Below are 22,524 nucleotides of genomic sequence, written 5' to 3'. Positions count from 1 at the left end.
TGGTTGGAAGAAGCCAACAAAAAGCTAGAACAAACATGCCCTAACCTAATATCACGGCATATGGTTATGGTAGGCAGTTGTGGGGTTCATAAAACATTTTAAACCTAAAACTTCCCATGACATCCATCTTATGGCCAATATTTATGGCTTATCTACTAGATTATACTTTATTGAAAGAGATAATATTCTGGTGATGTCGCCTTTGATTTGTAATTTGTATGCAAATTTGAACTTATAGGTTGAGTGTTTGACAAAGAAAGAGGTAGTGTGGTTATGATGCCACGTAAAAATGAACTCTCTACTAATGTGTGATTGCCGGTTCTTGGAAAAAGAAAGCTAGAAGCAGAGTTTGCTCTATACAAATCATGACAAAGAGTTGCACGAGACCAAAATCTGAAATCAATATAGAGTTATAGACTGGAAGCACCTAACTGTTTAGTAGTCCTGCAGTTGTTGTTGTTACATTGTTCCTGCTGCTTTTATGAAGGATGCAGTGCTTAATAATATAATCTCTGTCTTAAGGCTATCAATTTATTCTACATGCATGGAACAGAAACCATGAAGCAATTAATAGATTATTAGGATTTACTGCATATTTACACTTTTCCATAATAACGACCCGAATCCAGGACACTAATGGGCCAAAGTATTACATGCATGTGGCACCATGTTTATGAAGTATATAAAATATATGTTGTTCTGAAATTTCAAAGTCTAGATAATTTGATTGTACACAAATCGAATTGTTACGTATTTGTGATCGGGGTGTTCAGAATAGTATGCATACGTCATAATCAATACTTATACATGATTACATGGCCCATTGCAATCTTGTATGTGGCTACCCAATTACATTTCATGATAGAAAATACAAGTGGTTTTATTGATTCCAATATAATTTTCCTTTAATATGTGACATAATACTACATATGATATTTTTGCATTGCATGGGGTCCCTTCAATTACTCTTGGCAAGTACTTTGCGGTGATACTCTCCAAGAGCCCAAACAGGGAACAAAATACGGTAGTTGAAGTAAACAGAGGAGTTGGTGTTGCCAACATGTTCCTATAATCAAAATGCAAAAGAAATGGTCAGTGATGGTAGGTTATGGGAAATGTAATGGCGACACTTTTTTCTCTTACAAGGTAATAATTCTAGGGCGAGATATCTCCAATAAGTTATAGGCACAAAATGAAACTATGAACATGCAATGTAGGAACTAACTAGCTAAACATACTATATATATGACCTGTCTACTATATATATGCAGAACACACAATGCGATTGATTGAAATCTCAAAGGCACCCATCATTGAAACTTAACCAATACAGCTATCTAAGAGGCCATTACATAGGAATGTGATAGTAGAATAATTGAATAATAAACATGAAAATACCTAGCTTCTGCATAGGATCACCAAAATAAGAGTAAACACCCCCTTGTCTAGGACATAGGGAATCAGTAAGGGGGTGTTTGGCAGAGCTCCACGCAGCTCCAGATCCTAAAAAACAGCTCTCTCCCAATTTTTTCAGCCAATCGCCCCAGCTCCACGAACTCCAGATCTGCCAAAAACATGGATCTAGATCCCAGATCCACCAAATCCATGGATCACCTCAAGGGGTGTTCTGAAAACTCTAATTTTGTGAAGTTGTTGGAAATTACCTACCACTGCCACTAATTAGTGGAAAATGAACAGTCCGTGCTTCTTTCTTTTTTTTCCTCCGACACCTCGCTCGCTCGCCCCATCCCTGCGCCCTCAGCGCATGCTCGCCCAGGCAGACATGGCCGCCGTCGGCCGCGCTAGCCATGCCGCCGGTAGCGCTGGCTGTGGCGACCCAGCCCCGCCTCGCCTCGCACCCTACATCTCGACCCCGTCCCCACCCCACCCCACCTCACGCTCGAGCGCCGAGCTCACACCGGTCGCGCCGGCCTCAGGCACGGCCGCATGCCCTCGCGACGGTCGTGGCAGCCTCGGGCCTGGCCGTGCCCCTCCCCATGCCGCGCTAGCCCCGGCGTCCTCGGGCACGGCCCCTCCCTCGGTCTGCCGCATGCTAGAGGAAGAAGGAGATGCTTTTTTATTTTAGTCCCTATTTGTGTTTCAAAAATTACAAATGAATCCATCGCAGAGTTGGAGCTCTATTGGATGGTTTGGTGGGAGCTCAGCTCCACCGTAGAGCTGCTCCATGGTGGAGCACCTGCTCTGGAGCTGTGTTTTCAAAGTTGGAGCCCTGCCAAACAGGTCCTATGTAGAGTTCACTCAAAATCAAGAGGGGCACATAGTTGGGCTGAGACATAACAAATAGATTGCTCATACTACCGATGATCATAAATATAAGTCCATCTAGTATGTCTACAAAAATAAATAACATTAAATGAAAAGCATTATACATTGTGAAATTACATGATTTTAGCAGCGCAATATTTCTGCAATCATGATCATACAAACTTTTATGCATTGCTGGTCAAAGTTAGAAAACTTTGACCATAGGAAAAACTAAAACAGACTTATATTTATGATGAGAGAGAGTACATTTTTTCTTTTGCATCGTAACAATGTTTGGAAAACTCACTTGTTGAGGATAGTCTCCTGTCTCCAGTTGCATATTAATCAATACTTTTGCTGCTCGATGTAATGGCGTTGGGTCCCTTTCCATCTAATTGTACAAATTAGAATAGAAAGGTGGATGCAATCAACATGTATTTATAAATAATTAATGGTACTCCAACTAGTAGTCGACAGTGATGCTTCGGATACCAAGATGATATAAAACACAAACATATTTTTATTTGATGAATCTAGTAAACCAATATCATTACGAAAATATTTTTGAGGAGATGAACCTAACACATCGAGGTATTTGCAAATTCGTAAATGTTGTGATGATTGATTACATATAAATACATTGCATTGTTTTTGTAACAAGGGAGTAGTCCTATGCACTAAATGACATATATGTGATCAAGAAATAAAACCTGTCCAGCATAAATCAAAGCTAGCATCGCCCAAGCAGTCTGTACAGCATGAGTGCTCAGACCCTCTACATAGACCTGCGCATCATCAAAACAAGTGTTTTCTAGGATTAGGATCACTACTAGCTATAAGGAAATTGATAGTATTTTGAAAAAACCATGTAAATGAGTTAACAAACTTTGAAAATGCTAGGTAACTTAGTTCAATGCCTTCGATGGAGCACTTAGAACTCTTTCAGGCTAATCTGTTGCAGGCCATAGAATAACTTATTCTATGGCCACCTCAATTTACGATAATGTTTGTACTCCCTTCGTTTCAAATTATAAGTCGCTTTGACTTTTTTGGTTCGTCAATTTAGCTATGTATCTAGACATATTATTATATCTAGATGCATAGCAAAATGGATGTATTAAAAAGGTCAAAGCGACTTATAAATTAGAACGGAGGGAATACTAGTTTTACGATAATGTGACTACATATTTACAATACATGTGTTACTATAACTCATGGTGATATTTAGCATATACTATAGTAAATCATTTAGGAGGAGTTATAGTAATCTTGTTAATTAGTACAGTCTTTTATGGTAACTCAAAGTGGCTATAGAATAATTTATTGTGGCTGGCTCGTGTGTGTGTCTCTGTGTGTGTGCGTGCGCGTGTGTTATAGGATTTTCTGTCCGACAAGTAGATCAATTTTTTGTGTGCAAGGAATCAGAGGGGTAAAACACGAGACATATTTAGGGTGCTTTTGGATAGAAGAAACTTTTTAGTTTCTGGTGAGAATCAGCTGAATCACTTCCAAATGGTCTTTCCAGCAAGTGATTTGTAACCAAAAGGTTTCACCGTTTCTACATACGCGTGCGAAACAACAGAAGGCTGGTTTCGCACAGATTCTCATCTCATTGCTTCCTATTTTACTGTTTGTTTTTAGTTAATTCAGTTAAAATGGTTTGTATTTAAGTTGTTCTCCATCAACAACATATGGTTTCCTAGTTTGTTAAGGAAAATCCTATCGGATTGAGTGGACCAATACAATTTTCTTGGCTCCCAAGGCTATCTAGTCGATATCTTGTCTTCGAAGTAGTCCATGTACCTCGTCCAGTTTGAGTCTCTTCCTCAGCAGGCTCGGCCCACCCATTCCTAGTTGGACCTTTCCCATGCGGTGTGTGTGTGTGTGTGACACGTCTCCAAACAGACCTAATGACAATTGGGTACTCATCTTTTTGTAATTTGTACTAACGAAATGAATATATGTCTATGCATGTTGAAACCAAAACTTTGTGAATAGACACGCATATGTCTTAGGCTCTTTCTTTGATAGGGTGCTCTCTATACATATGAGTTCATGGCTGTTGCTAAGTAACTGATGACAAGATCTATGTAAAATGAAATATTGTTCTTCACCTGTCTTTCACAGGAATGATAGCTCTCTGCCCAGCCACCAGTTTTGAGTTGTATTGAGAGCAAAAAATTACATGCTTTCCTAATGCAAATATTGTTCTCATAATTTCTTCCAGCAGCAACTAAGCCTTTTATCGCATAGAGGGTCCCATCGACAAAACATATTCCCCAAGTGCCGTACCTTGCAGGTAATTGTTTATTTAGTCATTATTAGACATAGAGCAAAAAAAAAAAGATAATTCATACAAAATAGAAGATGCTTTCATACAAACCAGGATCCATCCTTGTTTTGATTGCTCTCAATAAATATGGCAGCTTTGTTAACATTTTCTTTTATTTCATTGCTGCGGTACTCTGAATTAAAATCCCCAAATAATTTCAAAGCCTGCAACACTGAGGATGTGCATTCAACCGTTCTGCCAATGGATGAATTGAGTGATATAGTTTTCAAAACAAATTGAAATGGTAACATGAGATTCATATTTAGAAGAGTCATCATTGTTCTTACGGGTAATCGGCGACAATATTTCGAAAACTCTCCAAAGGATTCAGAATCTAGGATGCCAAATGAAACAAATGTCAGTCTACATGGAGCTATATTATCAGAATATATAAAGTACTCATTACTATTTCAAAAAAAAGTATTTTTTCTTTGTTATTTTCAATATCGTTATTAGTGGCTAACATCGTGATAATTTTGAATATTTATTAACAATGCTATACGTTGTGGTTTTATTGATAACTTGTGCTATATATGGACTCCATAAAATAAGGTGATAGAGTAACAAAATAATTTTTTTGCTAAGCAACAATACCCATTGACCTAGTAAAATTGTGATCCATTAATATTACCCCTAGTCTGAATATATGTTTCACCTTTTCATGATGTCCCAATTAACTTCTGAATTCACCAGTGGCCTATATTCATATAACTATGTTCATATATAGCTATATACCACCTCAGCATCCCCATCCATAAAGTCACTCATCTCACAACCGTAAAAATTAACCTCTACAACTGTATAAACCTATATGGGCAGCTGTAAATCATCACATATGGAGTAAATCCACTGGTTTGTATCGCCAAGTAGTAAATTCTGGTGGCAACCCTTCTTCTTTCCTTAACACAAGAAATCTTATGGCATTTGAATCTCCAAGCAGTGAAATTTGATCACATTGTGCCTCAAAACAATTTATCATTGGATTGGATTCATCCTGACAATTTTTTCATCTCAAACCATGATTTTTATCTAGTGTTTTTAACAATGAAGCTATGTTATAGACAACCATAATCTTTGATTTTGGAGTAGTAACTTTGAGTTTGCTAGAGGTGTGCATTTGTAACTGATTACGTTTGAGTAACTTATTATAGTTTGAGCAAGTTCAGCACCTAAGTTTGGATCACTCCAAAGTGGGACATGTGTGCAAGCAATCAGCGAGGAATTCGAGGGCTCAATTATGGCATGCATGAATGCAGGATAGAATGGGAAAGACTTCAGGGAGAAATGTATGCATGGAACCTTAAAATGAGATTCCAAGGCAAAGGAAGCTAGGTCAAACTTGCACCCATTATTTCATTAGTTGTTTCAAGATACATGGTGGCATGGAAATGTGAGTGGTGTTAATAAGGAAGATTCTAGTAATGTTGAATCATTTAATATTGTTGCAAAGCTAAATGACAATCAGGTGTGCAAGAGATTTATGGTAGTAAATTCCATGATCCATTTAAAGATTAGATGTGTGATTTGTTCATTGTCATTTGTTGAAAATTCCTAATACTGTCATGGCCATGTGTCTGGCAAAAAAAAAATATGATGGAAAATAATACTTTCTAGAGTTTTTAATGTAATGAAAAAGGAATATTCCATGATTAGAAGAGAAATGAATTATATTATATGCAAAGCAAATAAATAAGGGAGTTCAGTTGTATAGAGTTCTGTTCTCTAGAAATATTTTTCTCATAATTTGATGATGTTTTATTTGAATGAAAATAATATGTTTGAGGAGAAATGTTGGAGAAATTTAACTGAAATATGAATAGTAGTTGTAGATTCTTAAAAATGGGAATTTATCACTATGTTGGAAAATAATTAGTGTAGTATGTGTTCCAAAGAATCTTGGGTGATAGAGGTAGTAGTAATCATAAGATGGCTTAGTCATTATAGTTTATTTTCTTACAGTTAGTTGATAAAAATTTAATATTTTGAACTAATAGATAATTGTGTTTAAGGTAGTGATGTTGCAACTCACTTATATATGCAATTTTCATTGGTTTTGGTCATTTACACTTTTAAAATTACTCTTGTCATTTATAATTTTACTATTGGCATTATAATAACTAATTTTCTCTACTATATTATCTATAATTCACATAGCTACATGCCACCAATATTTTATGTTGAAAATATTTACTACTGCGATATGTGCCACCTAAACTCTAAACAATAAACCGTAGAATCCAAATACCAAACTTGAAACCACAAAACATTACCACACTAGACTCCAATACCATACTTAGAACCCTGAATAAACTCTAAACACTAATTCCAAAACACCACCGTAAACCATAAACTCTAAACCGTGAACCGCACAATTTAAATACAAGACTTTAAACCCTAAACCCAACATGCAAAACTATGAACTTGAACCCAAAACCCTAGACCAAAATATTAAAACCCTTAACCGAGTAGTAATAGTATTTTTGGTGGAATGTGCAAGGCAGGGTGCATATGAAAAGTTAGAGTTAAGGTGCAGTATCACATACTACATGGAAAATATTATAAATTAAAAGGTGTTTTAGAAGCAGATGTTATAGTAGTACATTAATTATTGTGATTAATTTATGATGTACAAGGCAAGGTGCATGTGTATGGGCTGGATTTAAGGAGCACTTAAGTAATATCACATATTATAAGGAACAATATTATAAATTTAAAGGATTTTTTTTGAAAAAATTTGCTAGTAAATTTTTCTGTGAAGATGTAATGGTATTTCAACGCAACGTGCAAGGGTAGGTGCATGTGCATATGGTGGAGTTCAGGAGTAATATACCATTTTCTACTAGTAGTAATAGTATAAATACAAACAAGTTTAATCACTCATGATGCATTTGTAAATTTGTTATTATAAAGAAATATTAATCTATTCATTACAATGTGCACGGCTAGGTCCACGTGTGTAGTTTAAAGTTGACAAGTAACATTAAATGCTATTTGGAATAATCTATATTGATTATTTTTTTGTAGCATAAGTTGCAACAATAAATCAAAGGAATTTCATAACCCAAATTATCATAAACTAAAAAGTGTTTTAGTACCAATAAGTTGCAATAGTAAATTAGTTATTATGAAGACACCAAACCAAAACTCCAACACTAGTAGAGAACAGACCTTTCATCCGAGGCTAAAATGGGCTCTAGTCCCGGCATTTTTTGCTCCCGGGACTAGAGAGACCTTTAGTCCCGGTTGGTGTCTCCAACCGGGACTAAAGGTCCCTGCCCAACGGCTACTGCGCTCGGCACAGTGGCAGGGGACCTTTAGTCCCTGTTGGAGACACCAACCGGGACTAAAGGTGGACCTTTAATCCCGGTTGGAGCCACCAACCGGGACTAAAAGTCCTCAACCTTTAGTCCCGGTTGGTAACACCAACCGATCCTTTAGTCCCGGTTGATAACACCAACCCGAACTAAAGGACCATTTAGTCCCGGTTGGTAACACCAACCGGGACTAAAGGTCTCCCAATAGGTTAGTTCAAAAGAGAAGCATCCCATCAATTGTTAGATGTGTTGTGTAGGTGGGGTGGTAAGCTACGCGTGAGGCAATGCATGAGGTCTTGGGTTCGAATCTCACGGGACGTAGCGGTGGGAGGCATTATTTTTTTAAAGCTGGGAGGACCTTTAGTCCCGGTTGGTGTTACCCCCTTTAGTCCCGGTTCCTAACCCAGGACTAAAGGACCCCCTTTAGTCCCGGATGCTTACACCTGGGTGGGGAACCGGGACTAGAGGGGGTTCCCCACCGGGAGTAAAGCCCGTCTCTGTATTAGTGCAAACTCCCAGCCCAAAAATCACAACCTTGCTAAACCCTAATCCCTAAACTGCAAACCCTAACTCTAAAACTCATAACCTAAACACTAAACCCCCAACACACTAAAACCCAGGTTCGTTCTCTCCCTCAACCATTAAATCATTGGTTTGGGTGTATCCCTCAACTGTAAAACCCAAGTTAGTTTGATCTCTCAAGTTGAGTAGTCCCGCAACCGAAAACATTTGTTCAAACCGTTTTCGTAATCATAAATTACCATAGACGGTGCACATATGTTGCTTTGTGTCTAGCCTCCCGGGCGAGAGCTTTAATCACAACCAGAATTTAAAACTTCTCCTAGTGATGTGGTGTTCTCCTAGTGTTTTAGCATTCAACATTTAGTATAAACTTTCTCTACCAAATGCCTCCTAGTGAGGATTACCATGTGCTATGACTAGTGGTAGTGTTTTACTACTACTTAAAAACACTAGGAGAACTTCACCATTTTGGTAGTGAATGGTCTTTGCTAGTTTACTTGGGGAATTAGGCTTTCATATATTATGTAAGTATGGTAGGTATCATTTGCTTGTTTTCTATATAACTTGTTGTTCTTTGCAATAAAATAATGATACACCCATCCCCAGCTAAACCAAGAATACTAGACCATCGGGTTTCCTAAAACTAGAACCATCTAGTTTCTAAAGAAAGGACACAAAATTCGCCATTGCAGATGCACGTTCAGTTCTCAGTGTTTGTCACATTTATGTGTCAACAAAATGTTGAAAAATAATGTATCCTTTGAGTCCAATGCTAACACATATAAATGTTCCACAAATTTCCTTGACTCAGGCCCTTCACTACTACTTTTGATTGATGGCCCGTTCATTCTCAATTTGAAATCACTTACTAAGCAAAATAAATGTAATTTAGTATTGTTCAGATAGAAGAACAAATAATTGCTAAATTTCTTATTGCAAAAGTTATCGACATTTCACAATTAGATGTAAAATTGTGATCCGAACAATTTTGACTAATACAAATGATTTTGTTTGCCAATAGAAATACAGAGACATTTCACTAGTTACAAAATATTTATCTCAATCAATGATCATTTTCTTTTTGTTTATGAATGCACCTTTAAGTTGGGATGACAATTTTGCTAGCATTGTAAAATTGATCTTCGTAAATTTGAAATTTAGGAAGGTAACAAGAATATCATAATCAACCTTCCTATTGTTTCCTACATTCACAAATATAATTCCATCTAGGTATCTCCTAACTCAAAATTTCAAACTTTGATTAAGAATATATATAAAAATATGATAGAATAGAGATGCATATTAATGAAAGTATTTTTCTTAATGAATTTACTACCAATCACATGTATGTTAATCTATGTAAAATTTTAAATATCTATAGTCAGTTCTAAAAGAGTTTAACTTAAGATAAACCTAGATGGACTTATGTTTACAATTATTGGAGGAAGTATTTTTTATGTAATCTTGGTTTTAATAAGACATAATCTAGAATGGCACACTACGCCAGGGAGGCACTGCAGGGGCAGTTCTAGATGGTTTGTAGGGGCGGTTAGGCCAACCGCCCCTACCCACCATCGGTGGTGGTTGGCCAGCCACCCTTACAAATCGGTTTGTAGGGGTGGCTAAAAAACGAGTGGTTGGCCAGCCACCCTTACAAATCGGTTTGTAGGGGTGGCTGAAAAACGAGCCACCCTTACAAATCCATTTTTTAAAAAAAATCAAGACCACACCGGGCAGCCACACTCCCGCGCCATCGCAAGTCATAAGTTGCATGATTTTTTGTGGCCGCCAGGGATCGAACCCGCGACCTCCCGCCTCGCACATTACTCCTCTAACCACTGCACCTCACACTCACTTATGTCTATACCAGATATTCTTTCTCCTCATATTATACTCAACCGAATTCAAAATGAGTGTTTGAGACTCTAAACGAATTTAAATGAAAATATCATCAACTACAAAGTTGTATACCTTTTTGGGATCTACAACTTTAGTTTTGGTCGTTTCTCCATCCGATGTCATTCGAAAAATACAAATTTTAAATGTAGGAAATTTAGACATAATTATCCTTAGCTAGATGCTTTCAAATGAAAACCTTGTCAACTACAAAGTTGTATAACTTTTCGAGATCTACAACTTTCTTGTTTGTCCATCCGAAGTCGTTTGAAATTCAAATTTTAAATTTAGAAAACTCAAAAGTAGTTTTCCTTAGGTAGATGATTTCAAATGAAAAAGTCATCAACTATAAAATTGTATAACTATTCGAGATCTACAACTCTTGTTTTGGTTGTTTCTCCATCTAAGGTCGTTTGAAAAATTCAAATTCAAATATGAGAAATTCAAACGTAGTTTTCCTTGACAACATGAGTTCAAATGAAAAAGTTATCAACTACAAAGTTGTATAACTTTTTGAGATCTATAACTTTTGTTTCGGCATTTCTCCATCCGAGGATATTTGAAAAATTCAAATTTCAATACATAATTTTTACTATTCGGTGCGGGCCATTTCTAGGGGTGGCTAAAAATATTAGCAACCCCGTTTTGGGAACCGTTTGTAGGGGCGGTTTTAAACTGAGCCACCCCAAAGAAAAAAGGAGGCATTGCTACATATGCTTTTTGTAGTAGTGGCATGACCAGACCTCTATCAAAATGCAATGACAACTTTTATGAACAATATTGTTGGGTAGTTTGGATTATTTATCAGATGCTCATAAACTGCTTGATCCGACCTACAGGTGTTTGCTTACCAAGTTTTTTTTGCATCAAAATGTGTATTGATGAGCTCTAGAGATAAAACATTATGTTGATTTTCCCAACCGGTCGAGTCCAATATTGCAAAATAACTATCAAATATTTTTATCTTGTTTTTGAAGAGGTTATGTGCTACTTTTCTTTCCAAAACAATAAGCAAATCAAGTTGTTCATAAACTCCATGTTCTCACTTGGAGACATTTTAGAAGAAGATGATATGCTACTGATTTTCATTATTGCACATAGATGTAAACATTCTTACAAAGTCCTATTTTTGTTTTTTCAACAGCATGCAACTTCGCAAAACATACTCACCTCTAGCCAAGAATAAGTTCTTTGGCATTCAAATGTACAAACTGAACCATCTTTGTTCTGTAGATGAAAACAGAGCCTTTTATTAGTGAAATATTGCATTCGAATAAATAAAACTACTAATGTAATTGTATTAAATCCTAAAGTCTCATCCACAAAATAAGCTGAATATAAATTGTGTTAATAGAGAAGTCAAACTAACCATAGATTGATGTGCGTAAAGTCCAACTATAAATGAAAATAGGCAATAAATGAAAGCTACATTTTATAAAGAATTTTTAGTAATAATATGCTCCCAAAAAGAATGTCATTCTTGGTTTTCGAGGAGTCAATCCATCGCAACTATGACCAATTATATATAAAAAAATTAGTAATATTTATGATGCATAATGAGTATTATAGATGGATAATCAAACATATTTTCACGAGAAACCTCTTTGGAGATACAGATCTTGATATTATTTGCTATAAATTCAGTCAAACTTACAAAAGTTTGAATTAGTTCAAACCGAGGATGACATTCTTTTTCTTTCATGATCCCACGGACAAAATAAGTATTGCGAATCAAATTATAGGTAGGTACATATTCACGGAAAGTACTGATTTGTTGGAAACAACATTCTCATGACTCTAAGGGCATTTCATGATAACAATATGATTGTGATTTGTTAAATAAACTTAAACAAAGTTGTGATAGAGGAGAAAATTTTGATGCCCATGAGAATGGTAGATATTTTGTTTCAAATGGGGATATGACTTATGCATGTCTAACAGTTCACCCTGGTAGATAAAAATATTTATCTGTTTTCATATTCCTTTGCTAACGTATCCTTACAGTTAGCACGGCATAAATAATATGGATAGAAGATTTGGTTATGTGTCAACATTCATATCCTTAACAAATATCGATTACCAATAAAAAAATATTCTAATGTGTTCACTTACCATGGGGTTGAAGCAAGACTCGATCAGTATTTTTTTTGTATGATCTTGACAAAGAAATATTTCAGTCTAAATAAATGCTTTATAGAATCATACCATAAATGAAAGTAGGCAATCAACAGCATTAAACATCCATCCATCTCCGTTTGAATTTTCAACGAGATTGGGATATACCTTGGAGAGCAACAGCATTGCCTATTTCAAGACAAGAAACAAATTTGTCAAGTCATGTATATATATGGTGGTGTATATAAACTGTGAATTTCGTTCTATGTTTCGTTTGCTTTATGTTTTTGTTTTAGTGTTCCCTCAAAGGATAACCACAAAACAAAACACTAGAACATGTAGATCATAAAAAGATGAACTCGTGGCTCTGCCAGCAAAAACAAGATCACTTGGTTCTAGAGACCGGTCGACCCAAATTTCCTACGGAACCATAAAAATCTAGCGATGCTTGGCCGGGTGGAACGCGTCGAGGTTAGCGCACACCAAGGGTTGCTCTAAAGTCGGCAATGCCACTTAGAACTTCTCAAGTCATTGTCGAGACAGAGAGATGATAGAAATTTGAATTGAGACTAGGTTTTGCAAATGGAAAAATGTTGTAGTAACTGTGTCTTTGATTAACTGGTTGTCTCAATCGGCTGCCGTACATATTTATAGGGCGGGGACTGTGGAGGTATTTTATTTTTAGCAACTCAAGGGAAACATGACGCCACCTTTTCCATCCATTAATTCTAAACAACAGATATTACATGGTTGCTATAGTTTTGGACTCAGCATGGCATCCCAAGCAAAGATTGCAGAGAGAGAGAGACAACTAGAAACACATAAGCTCTCCAAAGTAGAAACAACACAAAGATCTAGGGCATGTTTGTTTGCCCGGTCGACTTGTTTGTTTCCCTGGACGCTCCATGACCATGGGCAGACTCGCACGCTTTTTAAAGCAGACTAGAGCCAGGCTGCGGGGAAACCAAAGTGGGCTTCGTTTTTTCTGGGTCTGGCTCTCTTCTTCACGAAGCGCACCTGCCGTGCCCGCCCTTCCGTCATCGTGCGCCTTGCTCGAAGCGCTTCTCGCTATGCCCACTTCTCCTCGACGCCGCCTCTGCTGCTACTGCGCACTGGAGGAGAGGAGAGCCTCGACCAGGGGTCGGCCGGCCGGTGGTGGCGCGCGGGCTGCACTGAGGCTGCCGGCTCGGCCTGCACCGAGGGTGGCCGTTGGCCATAGCAGGCGGCGGCGCCGCACAGGGGTCGACAGTGAGATAGGCGCGAAGACGAGCGCCGCGGCCAACGACATGGACGAGCAGGTGGTTGCCCTTCAACCTGTTCGTAGAAATGTCTGCAAGAAGAGAAGGGAAAGAATTGGGTACCACATCCTACTCCAAGGTCATACCGCTGTACAGGCAAACAAGTAAGATCCCTGTCTAGTCTGGCTCTGCTGGGAAAAACAACCAAACGCAGCAAACAGCACCTACTAGACCAGCCTCTACCTACCCTGGCCGAGCTCATACGAACACGGCAAAAACGTCCAGGCAAACAGTCGAGACGGGCATATGGCCATGCGCAGTCTTGAAAACGCAAGTTGCTGACCACCAAATTCCACACCACTAAATCTCTGCTTGCCCAATTAGTGCTGAATGTCTGTGATCTCAACGTATGTCTTCATCAAACTAGGGTGCATGACAACTGGGCACACCCTGGCCGTTCGTTCGCCACTACTCTTGTCACGAACAGAACGAGAGAGATCCAAGACAAGATATATAGGTCTCGCTAAGCCGTCTTGGACAAGAGAAGAAACATATATATATTGGCCCACCCTCATGGCTATACCCTTCAGAACAACCAAAAAACAATAAACTGAGCTATTATTCAGTCGAACGTGGTAGATGATGACCGCCCACATTAGTCTGCAGGAACTGGCAGTCATGTTGCCACTTGTTCGACGCCTTCCAACCGATCGGGCCTTCCAATGCATAGGGAAGGCTGCAGAAATTAGCAGCCACGCACAACCAAGCAACATGGGACGAGGACAAAGCAAAGAGCTTGGCAGTTCTCCCTCCATCCCCAGAATGAATGTAACGTCATATCATAGTATCTTAATTTTAATCAATTATATTATAGATAAAAAATATTAATATTTATCATATCAAATAAATATTATTAGATTAATTCTAAAATATATTTTTATAATAAATTGATTTAAAGCCATAAATATAGATATTATCATTAGAAACTTGATCAAATCTGAACCACTCTAACTGGTACCGTAACTTATAATTGTATTCTTTTTTTTCCGGCAAGAGTACCTGCGGCCCAGCTCGAACAAAGAGGTGGACGTGAGACTAGGAATCCAGAAAGGCCCATGGAGGCAGTGGATGACTGGATGCCTGCCATGTACTAGTACACTCCTTGCTAGGAGCAAGTAGGCCGGAGAGCAGCGACATGTTAGTCGTGTACCCGCATACGATTGCCATGCAACACGCCAATCCGGCAAGCATCGGTCCGACATGGCATCGCACAAGGCTGTTGACCTTCGTCGACTCGTCGTGGCCACCAACACAATGCAACAAGATGAAGATGGCCCTGTCACTGCCACACTGGCTTCAGTCCTTAGTACCCAAAGCAGAAGGCGTGAAGCACTACAGCGACACCCTGGTCCATTACTACCCTATAGTAGTTGTGTTGTTAGCTCATGCATGGCCCATGTGGCACATGAGAACCTATAGTGTTAGTGAATTTAGTATATCTTGAAAGTTTAGGAGGGTAAGGGCCAGCTTATAATCCTTGTCATTTCAGCTTATAATCCCTGTCGTTCTAAATATAGTGCATCCAGGTTAACCCTTTTATACGAAGCGAGGACGAAAGTGCAAGAGAGGTGCTACGCACCTATTCCACATGCGGAACTAGGCCATATAAGAAGATTTTAGACACAGGAACAGATGTTATCAGAGCATCAACCCTTAGTGCATGTGCCCGTGGAGGGGTGTATAACAGGTGGTCCTAAAAATCTGCTACGTATGTGGTGAGCTGCCAAGGGCGTCAACCCTTAAAGGGGGTGAATGTAACACCACTGTCCATTAGAAGCTTGTAGTAGTTGTGAAGTTGGCCCATGGCACATGAGGAGTTGTAGTTGGTGGGTTTAGTACCACCTTGGAAGTTCAGGAAGGTGAGGTCCAGCTTATAATCCTTGTCATTCCAAACATAGCATATTCAGATTAACCTTTTTATGCAAAACGAGGACAAAAGTGTAAGAGAGGTGCTACGGTATGCAGGCCCATTCTACGTGCGGAAGCTGGGCCATATAAGCATATTTTAGACGCATTGTGTTACAACTACGTACCACCAGGAGAATTGAATGGCGTGGGTTGGCAACCTCTCCTTCTCTCTCTATCTCTCTATCTATCTATATCTATATCAAAACAAAATACTAAACTATAATTAAGCTTTTTGTGCTGACCTTAGTTGCTTCGGCACCAGTGTCCGATGAAGCCCAGCCATTGTCTACAGTTGAAAGTGGCCATGATCCTTTTGATCTATGCCGGAACCAATAACTTGGGTTCCCTGGAGGGTTTGTAGTAACCTGTTTGTTAAAGAACAGTATAAATATCCATGAAGAAAAAAATAATTTTGTATCTAATTAATTGTTATTTTCTAGGATAAACCGAGAAGATGTGGTAAGCAACAGACTTGTGCACTCTTTATGTATCCCATAGCCCTCTCAATGGTTGGACCATATTCATTGGCAGCATCTGATGATAACAAGGCCTGGATTATAAGTGCTAACTCCCAGTTATGGGTGCCATTGTATATCTACAATCAGAATGGCACATCAAAGTTTTATTAAAGAACTCCTGAATACAAGTAATACAACATCTTCCACGATGAGGAATAAATCTAGAGAAAAAAGTAAGAAATTATTAAGCAATCTAAATAAATTATTTTTTTTCTGCCATCCAAGACCATTTACAGGACGAGGAAGTCCAAAGGGCTATTAAGGAGAAGAAAGAATGCTATAGACGCTTGTACCATAACAGGAGTGTGGACAACATAGAGAAGTATAAGGTGGCAAAGAAGACTGCAAAGCGAGCTGTAAGTGTGGCAAAGGGTAGAGCGTACGAGGATCTTTACCAACATTTGAGTACGAAGGAAGGAGAGAAGGACATTTATAGGATGGCTAGGGTTCGTGAGAGAAAGACACGGGACTTCAACCAAGTTAAGTGCATTAAGGATGAAAGGGAGCATCTCTTGGTAAAGGAGGATGAGATCCGACATCGATGGCAAGAGTATTTTGACAAATTGTTCAATGGTGAGAATATGGACACAACCTTTCAGTTGGATGACTCTTTTGATGACACCAATAGGCGCTTTGTGCGGAGAATCCAAGAATCTGAGGTCAGAGAGGCGTTGAAAAGGATGAAAGGAGGTAAGGCGATGGGACCGGATGGTATCCCAATCGAGGTGTGGAGATGCCTCAGGGACATAGCTGTAGTATGGTTAACTAAGCTGTTCAACCATATTTTTCGATCGAACAAGATGCCTGATGAGTGGAGGAGAAGTATATTGGTACCGATCTACAAGAATAAAGGGGATATTCAAAGTTGTACAAATTACCGGGGAATTAAGTTGATGAGCCATACTATGAAGCTATGGGAGAGAGTTATCGAGCATCGCTTGAGAGCAATAACGCGGGTCTCTATGAACCAATTTGGTTTCATGCCCGGAAGGTCAACCATGGAAGCCATTTTCTTAATAAGACAAGTTATGGAGCGGTATAGGGAGAAGAAGAAGGACCTACACATGGTTTTTATTGACTTGGAGAAGACTTATGATAAAATACCAAGGAATGTTATGTGGTGGGCTTTGGACAAACATAAAGTCCCAACGAAGTACGTCGGGCTCATTAAGGACATGTACAGCAATGTTGTGACTAGAGTTTGAACAAGTGATGGGGACACGGATGACTTCCCGATTAGGATAGGACTACATCAAGGGTCAGCTTTGAGCCCTTATTTGTTTGCTTTAGTGATGGATGAGGTCACAAGGGACATACAAGGGGACATCCCTTGGTGTATGCTTTTCGCGGACGATGTAGTGCTAGTTGATGAAAGCCGGACAGGAGTGAATCAGAAACTGGAGTTATGGCGGGAGACTTTGGAGTCCAAAGGTTTTAGACTTAGTAGAACTAAAACTGAGTATATGAGATGTGACTTCGGCACTACTACTCGGGAGGAGGAAGATGTTAGTTTGGAAGGTCAAGCAGTGCCTAGGAAGGATATCTTTCGATATTTAGGATCAATGCTATAGAGGGACGGGGATATTGATGAAGATGTTAGCCATAGAATCAAAGCAGGGTGGATGAAGTGGCGGCAAGCGTCTGGTGTCCTATGTGACAAAAGGGTACCACAGAAGCTAAAAGGCAAGTTTTATAGGACGGCGATTAGACCTGCTATGTTGTATGGTGCAGAATGTTGGCCTACGAAAAGACGACATATTCAACAGCTAAGTGTCGCGGAAATGCGTATGTTGCGTTGGATTTGCGGTCATACAAGAAGGGATCGAGTTCGGAACGATGATATACGTGAGAAATTAGGGGTAGCGCCAATTGAAGAAAAACTTGTCCAACACCGGTTGAGATGGTTTGGACATGTGCAACGGAGACCTCCAGATGCACCGGTGCGTAGTGGAATCCTAAGTCAGGATAGTAACGTGAAGAGAGGCAGAGGAAGACCGAAGTTGACTTGGGTAGAGACAATAAAAGGAGACTTGAAAGGATGGAATATACCGAAAGACTTAGCCTTAGATAGGAGTGCTTGGAAGATAGCTATTCACGTGCCTGAACCTTGATTGCTTCTGTTGGGTTTCAACTCTAGCCTACCCCAACTTGTTTGGGACTTAAAGGCTTTGTTGTTGTTGTTGTTGTTGTTGTTGATCCAAGACCATTTACTCTTGAAAACTATTGGCCCATGTAAAATGGTATATGCACAATATGAAGTACTTTGTTGCAAATTTTTTTAATATCAACAATACAATCAAAGAAAGGAAAGGACAACTATTTACAACAATCCACATCTCCACCTTTAAGACACTTTTTCGTAAGAATAAAGAAGTCTGAGTCAGTAATTTTCTTGTTTTTGTGGTTGTTTTAAAAGCTAAATATGAAAGAATGCTTTAATGTGAAATGGAAATTTAATGCATGTACCTTTGATAACATTTTTGTTGTAGAGGACTATACCAAATTGTTATTATGAAATAATAATTAAAGGAACATGAGGTTTGTCCTATCATATAAGGTTGTATTTAGATGGGATTTAATTAGCTTAGAACAGTTAATGATGAGACGTCCAATCACATGCCAGTTATTTAATATCCGATTTATCTGTTCTAAAAGTAGAGAGAAAGGGGATCTAGGGCAAATGCATGAAACTACAAGAATAGTTGGAATAAAATATACAATACTTTGGTTTTCATTCCATCATCAGCAATCCACAAATAATCATGTATCCTTGGAATATGTCGCTTGAGCGCATCTGAATTTGGGTTTTCAGCCCAACGACAAATCATGTTTAGTGCCTAATCATAAATGAAGTAGAATGTTAGATTTCATCAGTTTTGGTATGGAAAAGAAAAATACAGAGAAAGGTATAGACTATTGCTCTTAAAGAAACCATATTATAGTGGAGAACAATGAAGTAGTTGTGCATGTGCCACTGAGAAATATGCCCTTCCTAATCTACCACTTAAGTACTCTCTCTGTCCTAAAATATAGTGCATTATGACTTTTAAAATTTGTACTGGAATATAATGCATGATACATGGTCTCTATGTTTAGATTTGGCAAAGTTTGTTAAAAAGGAAACCAATTTGAGGAGAAACTCCATAATTGGGTTCAATCCATGAATACATGCGTCATTTAAGTATTCCCTCAACTTGTCTTAAATTTTTTTGAATGCATTATATTATAGTACAAAGGGAGTAGAGTTTCATGAAGTTTCATTAGAGGTAATTGCCCCGAAAGTCTCTGCAAGTAATTTGGCTCGTGGTCATGAAGAATCTACTGATATTGATGAGGATTTATAGCCATCTCTTGGTGTTCTTAGCAACACTTAGCAAAACTTTAGTACATATCTAGATAGTATTTTGCATAGGTTTTGATAGGTAGGTTTTTGAGGCCATTAGTTTTATGTTGAGTAATTCATACCCCTCTTAGGTGTCATGATCCCTTCAACTTGATTTTGTGTTAGTGTGATATACTAGCTAGATTTAATTTCCACAATCTAAGGACCTATTGCAATTGTTCATGGACTAAGGACTTGGCTTACATTATGGCCCTGTCGACACATCTTAGTGTGATCTTTGCTTAGTTCTTGGGCTGGTTCTTGCTAGTTGTTGCAGTAGTTTAATTAATTTAAGGTTGTTGCTTTGAATTTTATGGGTCTCAATTCACCTCCACCCTCTCGAGGCCATTTGCTCCTTTCACCCACACAAATGGTTTTAGTCAAGGTAGAAACTAACAGTTGTCTAGGATTAATCCAATATAATCATATAATATTAGTGCACTAGCGCCTGGGGACTTGAACCCCTCAAGACTATTGGCTCTCTTGATTTTTGTAGAGCGGCACCAAGAAGCTTGTGAGGGGATGTAGAGACCCTTATCTTGATGACACCAAGCTCAAGTGAACAAGATATCAGGTGACAAGGAGAGAGGCTAGTGATGACTTATGAGAATCATAGTTGGTTTGCAAGTAGCTAGTCTAGCTAGGTGTGCCCACCTTTGTGGTTGTAGCCCAAGAGCCAAGGGCAATAGAGCCTTGGTGATCACAAGCATATCCATTGTCGATTTCCTATGTATACTAGTGGTTGTAGTTAGCCAGCCAATACCATGGAAAAATTGTTTATCCCATGTTTTCACCCTCTTGCTCATCTCCTTATGTAAGAATCATGTGGCCATTGCATGATCATGAATGGTCCTGGTGATTGAGATAACAACACGAGCACTAGGACTAACATATGTGTTAAGAGATAGTAGAAAGAATATAATAGGTCCTAGGGGTGCAAGAGAAGTAGTACAAAGACTCATGAAGAAACATAGTCAAACAATGAAGTGTACTGTGCATTCTTGCCAAATTAAAATCAATCATAAGGCTAGACACTTGCTGTTGCATTCTTGCTGGTGCATTGATTTTATGTACTGTCTGGTTTTTATTCCAATTCAATCTCGATTCAAAATCTGTTCTGAAAATGTAATTGTAAATTGATTTCAGAGAAGAAAAGGCAAAGGTTTTTACTTCTCTCCAACCCTCCCTTCTCGGCCATTTGTCCTGCTTCCCTGGCCAATGGCCCATCCAGCCGAGCCGGCCCAACTGGGGCCGAAGCCCAACGCGGCCGCTGCCCTTTTCTCTCTCTGGCTGACGACCTGAGCCCACCTTCTCCCTCGCTGACACCTTGTCCCCACCTATCAGCCATCTCCCACCTCCGGCTCCGTCTCTCCACCCCCGATCCGCAATGGCCAGGTCTCCACCGAGCAAGCCGTGCGGACCGAGCCCTCCCCTCCCTGTGTCCGAGCACCCCACGCGAACCCAGCTGCCCCTCATCCCGTGTCCCCCGCTCACCGAGCATGGTCCGCTCTCGATCCGGTGCTCCTGTGGCTGATCCGCCACCCGCCATTGTTGGCATGGAGCTGAGCTCCTTGATCGGACTTTCCCTTCCTCCCTCGACCCCTCTCTCCCTCTTTAGATGGTGCCCAGAGTGACGTGTGAACACTCCGCATCCACCCCACTCCACCTGGCCGCTCTAACCCTCTCCAAGGCCACCAGCCACCACATGTCATCTCTGCCCCATCTCAGTCCACGAGAACGCCCTAGGTGAGCTCGCCACCGCCCGCTCTTTCTTCCTGCGCTCTCGTATCGCGCAACCGTGGCCTAAGGGCCCCTTTCCATGCTAGCCGGAGATAAATCTGCCGCTGGCAATGGTTGCACCGCGCCGGCCACCCAGTTCCAGCCGGCAGTTTGCCCCAAGCCATCACAGCCAGCCGATTCCGATCAGACGATCTTAAACAGAAGATACCCCTTCGTGGCTATTTTACAAAATAGCCCCCCAACTTTCTAAAATATCTAACCTGCAGTTCCTGTCTTAGGTTTAAAATCATATTTTATTTATTTTAATTCGGTAATAGTTTGCGGTATTTACAAAACTGCCATCCAGAGCGTTAATTCATGATATCTTCTCCATTTTAAATCTGATTTCAGTGATTTTCACGTCTGTGTGTTCGTAGCGACATGTAAAATAGTTTTATAAAGTTTTCAACTTGTTTCCCCCACTGTTGGTGTACTGTTCTAATTATAGTTCTTGTTTGCTATGCTTGATTGGCTCCGAATGCTTGTGTGGTGCTATGTTGTGGTCGAGTATAGACGGTGAGCAGTACATTGGTGAGCAGGATCAATGCTTTGAAGACCAAGACCAGCAGGAAAACTTTGAGCAAGACAAGTATAGAATGGGATCATCCTTGTTGTTCTATTCACCTTAATAACATTTAATCATATGCATGTGTCTACCTTGATACCCATAGATACTTTTCCTAGTTATTTGATATCCTAATTCCTTGTCACCTGTGGGATTTTTTGCATATGGGTAGCTGATGCTAGTGCTCAATTAATTATGATCATGAACTGTAACTTTATTAATGGAATATGCAATGAAAAATAAAAGACTCTTTTTAGCAACATGAATTAAAGGGTGAGAGCATTTGGCTTTATACATGATGCTCTTGTCTTCCCTAAGGACTTATCTGTAAGTGATGACCTAGGACTTATAGTACAACCATGAGTGCTATATGGCTCTAGCTTTAGTCAAGTATGAGGACCTTTTCTAGCTTGTTAGTGGTTACCGAAAGGCGCAAAAGGGGCATGACACGATGGGTATAGTGCGTCCTCTATTCCTATGTGTGCTTCTGCACGCATGTGCCATATCAAAAGGGGGCTCTATATATACTTGCCACACAAACCTAGCGGCTACTAACTTGTTAGACGAACCTTTGAAAGGCTTCATAGTGAACCCTATCGACCTTCCTTGGAAGTGGGTCAATAGGCTAGC

General features: G+C 39.4%; 1 protein-coding gene across 1 annotated transcript; it reads right to left on the bottom strand.

The window, feature by feature from the left end:
* Nucleotides 1-689: 689 nt before the first annotated feature.
* Nucleotides 690-16,146, bottom strand: LOC136503710 (achilleol B synthase-like). Its single transcript, XM_066498703.1, has 10 exons — nucleotides 16,123-16,146; nucleotides 15,893-16,015; nucleotides 12,535-12,633; nucleotides 11,500-11,556; nucleotides 4,885-4,931; nucleotides 4,649-4,792; nucleotides 4,380-4,557; nucleotides 2,976-3,050; nucleotides 2,573-2,656; nucleotides 690-1,066 (listed from the first exon to the last, which is right to left on the bottom strand). The coding sequence occupies exons 1-10, from the start codon at nucleotides 16,144-16,146 to the stop codon at nucleotides 959-961; spliced, it is 939 nt and encodes a 312-aa protein (XP_066354800.1). The 3' UTR covers nucleotides 690-958.
* Nucleotides 16,147-22,524: the final 6,378 nt, after the last annotated feature.

This window comes from Miscanthus floridulus, chromosome 14 (assembly GCF_019320115.1).
Source record: "Miscanthus floridulus cultivar M001 chromosome 14, ASM1932011v1, whole genome shotgun sequence".
Lineage (NCBI taxonomy): Eukaryota > Viridiplantae > Streptophyta > Magnoliopsida > Poales > Poaceae > Miscanthus > Miscanthus floridulus.
This window is presented reverse-complemented; position numbering and strand designations above follow the sequence as displayed.

Bases quoted from the DNA above. Each gene is read 5' to 3' on its own strand.
- LOC136503710 (XM_066498703.1), bottom strand. From the start codon at position 16,146: ATGGGATACATAAAGAGTGCACAA. The intron at 4,558-4,648 runs GTTTGTATGAAA...ATTACCTGCAAG, and splicing joins CAAAACAAGGATGGATCCTG to GTACGGCACTTGGGGAATAT. The intron at 1,067-2,572 runs GTGAGTTTTCCA...TTTTGATTATAG, and splicing joins CAGGAGACTATCCTCAACAA to GAACATGTTGGCAACACCAA.